The sequence below is a fragment of the Tauraco erythrolophus genome, unplaced genomic scaffold (genome assembly GCF_009769465.1).
Source record: "Tauraco erythrolophus isolate bTauEry1 unplaced genomic scaffold, bTauEry1.pri scaffold_102_arrow_ctg1, whole genome shotgun sequence".
Classification (NCBI taxonomy): domain Eukaryota; kingdom Metazoa; phylum Chordata; class Aves; order Musophagiformes; family Musophagidae; genus Tauraco; species Tauraco erythrolophus.
The window spans coordinates 24,899-32,336 of record NW_028238564.1 but is presented as its reverse complement, the minus strand read 5'-3'; the positions used below and the strand labels follow the sequence as shown (position 1 = coordinate 32,336).

Here is a 7,438-nt window from a genome sequence, read left to right as displayed (position 1 = left end):
CTGTTGGGGTAGAAAAGGAGTTGATTGAGCTAACAATATGTCGTCCATATAATGATAGATCAACGTTTGAGACCATGACTTTCGCAAAGGTTGGAGAGCTGCATCCACGTAGAGCTGGCAAAGCGTGGGTGAGTTACGCATTCCTTGAGGAAGGACTGTCCATTCCAAAACGTTGATCTGGCCCTTCGCGATTAATTGTTGGTAAGGTGAAAGCAAATCTCTGTCTGTCGTCCTCATGAAGAGCAATGGTGAAGAAGCAGTCCTTTAAGTCCACAATGAGCAGGTGCCATTTTTCAGGTATCATTGCAGGATTAGGTAGGCCTGGTTGTAGCGCTCCCATGTCATGCATTTGTTTGTTAACTGCTCGTAGGTCATGGAGCAGCCGATACTTTCCAGACTTCTTTTTTATAACAAATATGGGGGTGTTCCAAGGACTTGTTGACAGCCGAAGGTGTCCTTGATCAAATTGTTCTTGCACCAATTTGTGGGCTTGCTCTAGACTTTCCCTTTTCAGTGGCCATTGTTCTATCCACACTGGTTCTCCTGTTTTCCATCGGAGTGGGATCGGGAAAGTCCAAACAATGGCCACTCCTAAAAATCCGAGGTCAGGACCATCCCCATTTGTGCCAGAATGTCCCGGCCCACTAGTGCGTGGACTCCCTCTGGGAGGGGTATAATTGAGACGCAGCAGGCGATGATTTTGTCCCCTATTTTCCATTGTAGGAGGGGTGATCTACGAGCGAGAGTCAAACCCCGACACCCGCCACTGTGGTATCAGAGGCATAGGTGGGCCATTCAGATGGCCATTTGTGGGAGCTGATGATTGAGACGTCGGCGCCGGTGTCTAACAGTGCCATGAGTGACAGGGTCCTGGTTGTCATAGTGCACTGTAACTGATTGCCGTGGTCGCTGTTGCAGATCCACAGTCAGCAGGGCTGCCTGGCCCGTTGATCCGAACCCACCTTGTCCTCGGGGTTGTTCTTGCAGCGGTGTCAGAGTCTCAGCAAGTTGTGGTAAAGGAATTAACTGCGCCACTCTCGAGCCTTTCGGGACATAGAGCGGTGGAAACAGAGTTTGAGCCATGATTTGAATTTCTCCATGAAAGTCTTTGTCAATAAGTCCCACTAATACATTAAGTCCCTTCATGGTGGCAGAGGATCGCCCTATAAGTAACGCTCCGGTGGGTTGTCCGTGGATATAGATAGGTCCCTGGGTGCCGGTAGCAATCTTGACCAGTTTAGAGTCCATCAATATACAGCCTATTGCTGTTGCAAGGTCCAGTCCGAGGCTGCCGCTGGTTGCGGGTCAGAGAGAAAAGGATTGCAGGTTGCTGGATAGGCGGCCGCTTTTGTGTCGTCGCGGGGCGGTTCCTCCCGCTGGATCGTCCGTTTCCCGAGTTGGAGCGACGACAAGCAGCATCATTGTGAGTATCCGATCGACAATTCCTGCACCATACAGGGTTGGTTCCGCAATCTTTCCTCATGTGTCCGGCAACTCCGCAACGGAAGCATTGAAGACGGAAGGGGGCGCGGTTGTTTAATCGCTGCGCTGAGGTTTGCAAAGGAGCAAGGGCTGCAAGAACTTGGCTCTGAGTAGCCTGCGCTTGTTCGCGTAAGCTGACTCCGAGCTCCTTAATTGCCTCAGCCAACATAGCTTGTGGCCCTACTGGTACCTGAGCCGTTCTTTCTAATCCCTCCTCAATGGTTCATGTTCCTGGTAATGTGGCTAAGATGTTACGTGTGGTTGGATTACAATTCTGTATGGCACACTGCTTCAATATAGTACCCTTAAGATAATCGGGCACTCCTGCTGCTTGTATCGCATTTGCGACACGATCGATAAAGGTTCCGAAAGGTTCTTCCCTCCCTTGTTTAATACCCATATAAGAGGGAATTCCTCCCGGCTCCCTAATACGATCAAGAGCAAGTCTGGCCAGTCGCATTGATTCTTTTGCTTTATCTGGTCCCAGCAGTGCCTGCGCTTCGGCTCGGAAATAAGGTCCCAGACCCATCAGTTCGTGGAGAGTAACTCCATGTAACGGGTCTCCTGGTTGTCTAACTACTGCCACTGACTCCTGACAGGCAGCCTGCCAATGGGCATTAAACAGGAGCTGCTGGTGTTGAGTCAGAATCAGTTTCATTATGCTACGAATATCGCTTGGGAGTAAAACATTGGTTCCCCAAATATAATCTAACATTTGTCGAGTAGGTTCCCCTTTTATGCCTGATTCACTCACCGTGGCCCGCAATTGAGTCAATAATTTCCAATCTAGATTAGTGAGAGCTACGTTAATGTTGCCCTGGGCATCCGGTGGTGAATACAGCGCGGGAAAGGCTTCTTGAACAATGCCTGTGGCAACTTCTCGCTCGCCGTCAAGAAGGGCATTCTCTGCGATCTGCTGCCACAGTTGCTGCCGCTCATTAGCTATTTTCTCTCCATCCGGAGAGGGGTTGGCGCTGTCTTTGCTTGGCGGGTGCTTGTCCTGTCCCTCCTCAGATTTCCCTTCCTCCCCCGATGGGGGGGCTGATGGATCAGAGTCAAGAGACGGTGGAGGTTGACTCCATGTCTCCGTGGAACCCTTGGGGATTACTAACGACCGCACTGAGGGGGGTAAAGGGCATTCACTCGCCTGATTACCAATATTTTCTCCTGGGGAAGCAACGGCAGAGCCAGACCCAGTGGGATCATTCAGCCTCGCCGAAGCTGCTGCGGCAGCTTTTTGCTCTGCCCGATGTTGTAAGAGAGCATTAAAAACTGCGTGCCAAGGTTTCATAAGTTTTTTCGCTGTTTTGTTATCTTTTATAACTTCCTCAAACAATTTATCACCGAAATTGCGCCACTCTGATTGGTCGAAAACTGTATCTGGATTTAAGAAATAGCCTCTCGCGACTCCATATGCTAATAGACTTGGCAATTCCTTCTTATAATCTATACCCTGTGTGCTTCGCTTTTCTAAAAAGCATTTAAGCAAATCGTACACCGCTTGTCTATCCATACCTGACGTCAGCGCTGTTGCAGCCTTTGCAAGACCTCGGCGGTGCGTGGCCGGCGGGACCCTCTTTAGTTCCTCCCGGGCGCGGGGGCTTTCGCTGTCGCCTCTTTCGCCTCCTGAGCTGCTGTAGCAGGACCGGTTCCCGGACTCCGTCGTACCGTGGCTCGTAGTCAGAGTCTCGTTTTAGGGTCCCTGTTCCGTGATCGCCGTTCTAGGGTCCCTGTTCGGGCGCCATTTGTTGCGACGGAGGGAAGACCAGGACGCTCAATATGAGTGATCAACAGGCTTCGTCTTTATTGCCAAACAATACTACCTTTATAATCGCTTTAATTAGCTCATGCATATTGCAAAAGGAAAGCTCATGATTGGTTGATATATTTAAAATCAATCTCTCCCCTGGCTCCTATCTGTGGTTACCTTCTTCCTCCCTTCTGCTGTGCCTTATCTGTCCGCAAGCATCCTGTTTGTTTGTAGGCATCTGGAAAACAGGATGTTCTTATCTCATCGGCAATTAAACTAGCTGAGTGCTTTGTTTCCCAAGGTCTTGTTTAGCTAGCTGGCCAATGTCTGCGTGACCTCTCTCAGTTAACCATTCTTCCACAACAGTATATTAAGAAAACGTAATAAAACATATGGAAGAGTATACAAATAGTCTTGAGAGATACATTCAGAACTGCATATTTGTTGTTTCACAATGCTGAAAACCAGAAGGTTTTCTTCAGATCTTAAATATAACTCAAATGTGCAGTAAATTAGTTTCTAGTGTCAGACATCACAGAAAAAAGATGCGGCTCTTGCAAAACTAGTTATCTGAGAGCTTGTGAGATTTAAATAAGTCTTTAAATTAAATATACAGACTGTCAGTTGCAATTTTTATAATTCCTGGTCGCTCTTGCACCTGATGTCTAACAGAGTAACATTACACGAATAACATAAAGTCAACCTGGGTCTGTAACTAAGCAGCATTTGAGATGGTCTGTTCCAGGGCATTAGCTCACATCAGTGAGATATTTATGTGGTAATTTACAATGTGCAGCAGTTGTAAAAAGTTTCCACCCTTTTGGATTAGAAGTATATTTTAAAAAAAGAAAGTCTCAAGTTAAAAACTAAAAAAAGTTCTTTCATGGTAAAATTCTGTACAGAAATGTTAAGCACCACTTATGAATGGATTTTGTCTTGATGGTAGTTGTTTGGGTAATAAATTTAAAGTTTTGATGGTCAATATCGGTCATGTCAGGTTTGATGGTGAGCTCCGCATCTGAAAGACAAAAAGAAGCAATGTGACTCCCTGTCGTGACATTCAACATAAAACTAGGAGTCAGTGGTTTGATTTCTGAAAGAGAAGTCTCAAACTTGCACGCAGCTCCATCTGCTCTGTGAATACAGGGTCCAACCAACTAGACAAGGTACCTTCCTCGCGTTTAAACGGACTGCATTTCAGTTCTGTAAGACTGGGAAACTGTACTGATAATTAGGACAAAGCTACCTCCTTTAATAGCAAACGGTAGACCTTAGGTAAATTAAATATAGCATCCTTGTTTTGCTAAAACCTGTGGCCAAGCTGACCAAATCTTACCTGCAAAAACCCTTCAGAAACTTGCTGGAGAGAACATTCAGGAATGTAGGAAATGAACTGCTTTAAAGCTGCTCCTTCTCCCATCCTGCCTGGATTTTTCTATGTGGCACTTGATGCATATATGAAAAGTTATTTATTTCAGCACAGGTGGTGACTTGCAGCGTGTCAGCTATTCTGTGGCAATTTCCACACATCTCACTTACTTTAGATGCAGTAAACTTGAGCCCTCAGAGTGAAGGACAACAGGGCCTAGTTTGTACACAAATCGTTAACAGTGGCTAGTTGTGGAATTAAAAAAAAAAAAAGTGTTGTAACCTAATCAAGAAGGGTGTGCAGATGTGATTCTAACTATGTGGTCCAGATCTAGGGTTTCTAACACAATTCAGCAATATCTTTCCTGTCTTCACTCAACCAACCTAATGCCGTGATCCCCAGCCAGATTATGGTATAGAAATAACTTAGAAACAATGAAAAAAAGGTAGACATGAGAAACACCAGAAAAGAATGAGGAAAAAAATTACTGATTATGCCAGAATCCTTGCTTACTTGTAATCCTTCTCTCGATGTTTATGTTTGGACTTCTTTTCCTTCTTGACCTTCTTGTATTTTTTCATTCTTTGGTCACCTATCTTTTGGCATTTCTTTTCTATTTCACTTCCACTTCCTTCTGCATGGGTATATTTTCTTTTGCCATTTCTTATTAAGATTACTTAGCTATAGGCATCTAGAATTAAACGTAGAAGTCAACAGACAGAAAAACTACTATCTTTAGTAGAAAACTACTCTTTTCAAAATTTGTATGTTAGATGTTAAACAAGATCACTGAGTTATATGCACTGTCCCCATTTTACACATCACCCCACTCACCCCCCCAAATATATTTATGAAACTTACGGAGTATTAATCTCAGCTGAACTTCTCTTAAGTGGATGTGTTCTCATAGGCGTCAGCTCAGCTCTGCCAATTCTAACGGGATAACAGCGTTATGTGATAAAGCATTACGATGAAATTTGTGCTGTGTGTTTTCTCGATATTCCACATGAATTAGGACCATTCCAATGCTCCTGAATACCAAATACATCATAGGTGAGAAACTCTAGATGGAAAAACCAGAACTCACTGTTTCAAGCAATCCATTTGTTTTAGAAAAGAAAATCTCAGAAGGTTTAACAGGTTGGACTTGGCAAGTGGAATCATCAAGTTTCAGTCCATTTTCTGTAGATTCATTGTCTAAACTAATAGCACCATTTAGTTAATCATTTTTTGGCAGCTTATGATGAGATCTTCTTCAACATTCTGACAAGAAGAATGGGAATTCTGCAATGTACAGACCACCTTTCCAATCAAAATTCCATTAGAAGATACTATGTTGCAATTCCTTTTAAACAACCCCTTGGACTCTGCAGACTTTCCTGAAGATTCTGGAAAGAGTCCTGGAAGTCAGGTTCATCTGGGGCCCAACTTAAATGCCTTTATGCCAACGCGTGCAGCGTGGGGAACAAGCAAGAGGAGTCAGAAGTGTGTGCACGCCTGTTGGGATATGATCTTATTGGCATCACGGAGACGTGGTGGGGATGAATCCTGTGACTGGAGTGCCAGAATAGAAGGGTACAGGCTCTTTAGGAAGGACAGGCAGGGGAGGAGAGGAGGAGGGGCTGCCTTCTATGTCAAAGACCAGCTGGAGTGCACGGAGCTGCACCTGGGGACGGATGAGGTCCCAACTGAGAGCTTATGGGTTAGGATTAAAGGCAGAGCAGGGACAGGGGACATAGTAGTAGGGGTCTGCTACAGACCAGCTGACCAGGAGGACAGGGTGGATGAGGCCCTCTACAGACAGATAGGAGCTGCCTCATGTTCACAAGCCCTGGTACTCATGGGGGACTTCAACCAGCCTGATAATCTGTTGGAAGGACAACACAGCATAGGCAATCCAGGAGGTTCCTGGAATGCATGGATGATAACATCCTTCTCCAAGTGGTAGAGGAACCAATGAGGAGAGGTGCTTTGCTGGACCTTGTTCTCATCAACAAAGAAGGGCTGGTGGGGAACGTGACGCTCAAGGACAGCCTTGGCTGCAGCAATCATGAAATGGTGGAATTCAAGATTCTTAGGGAAGCAAGGAGGGTGCACAACAGGCTCACTACCCTGGATTTCAGGAGAGCAGACTTTGGCCTCATCAGGGATCTCCTCGGTAGAGTACAATGGGATGAAGCCCTGGAGGAAAGAGGGGCTCAAGAAAGCTGGTTAATATTCAAGGATCACCTCCTCCAAGCTCAGGAGCGGTGCATCCCAACAAAGAGAAAGTCAGGTAGGAACACCAGGAGGCCTGCATGGATGAACAAGGAGCTCCTGGACCAACTCGGACAAAAAAGAAGGCCTACAGAGGGTGGAAGCAAGGACAGGTAACCTGGGAAGAATACAGAGCGATTGTCCGAGCAACCAGAGACCAGGTTAGCAAAGCTAAAGCCCTGATAGAGTTAAATCTGGCCAGGGACATCAAGGGCAACAAGAAAAACTTCTATAGATACATCAGTGATAAAAAGAGATCTAGGGAAAAGGTAGGCCCTCGCTGGAAGGAAACGGGGGACCTGGCTGCCCAGCATATTGAGAAGGCTGAGGTTCTCAATGACATCTTTGCCTCAGTCTTCACTGGCACGAGCTCCAGCGGCACAGCCCAAGTCACGGAAGGCAAAGGCAGGGACTGGGAGAATGAAGAACCACCCACTGTAGGAGAAGATCAGGTTCGAGACCATCTAAAGAACATGAAGGTGGACAAGTCCATGGGACCTGATGAAGTGCATCCGCGGGTCCTGAGGGATCTGGCAGATGAAGTTGCTAAGCCACTATCCATCATATTTCAGAAGTCATGG

At 46.1% G+C, this 7,438-nt stretch overlaps 1 protein-coding gene across 1 annotated transcript; it reads right to left on the bottom strand.

The window, feature by feature from the left end:
- Positions 1–1,237: 1,237 nt before the first annotated feature.
- On the bottom strand, positions 1,238–3,069 carry LOC147526098 (uncharacterized). The gene is given in 1 exon segment (XM_086630498.1): positions 1,238–3,069. A coding segment is annotated over 1 exon segment (1,758 nt). The 5' UTR covers positions 2,996–3,069.
- Between the last annotated feature and the right edge of the window lie 4,369 nt (positions 3,070–7,438).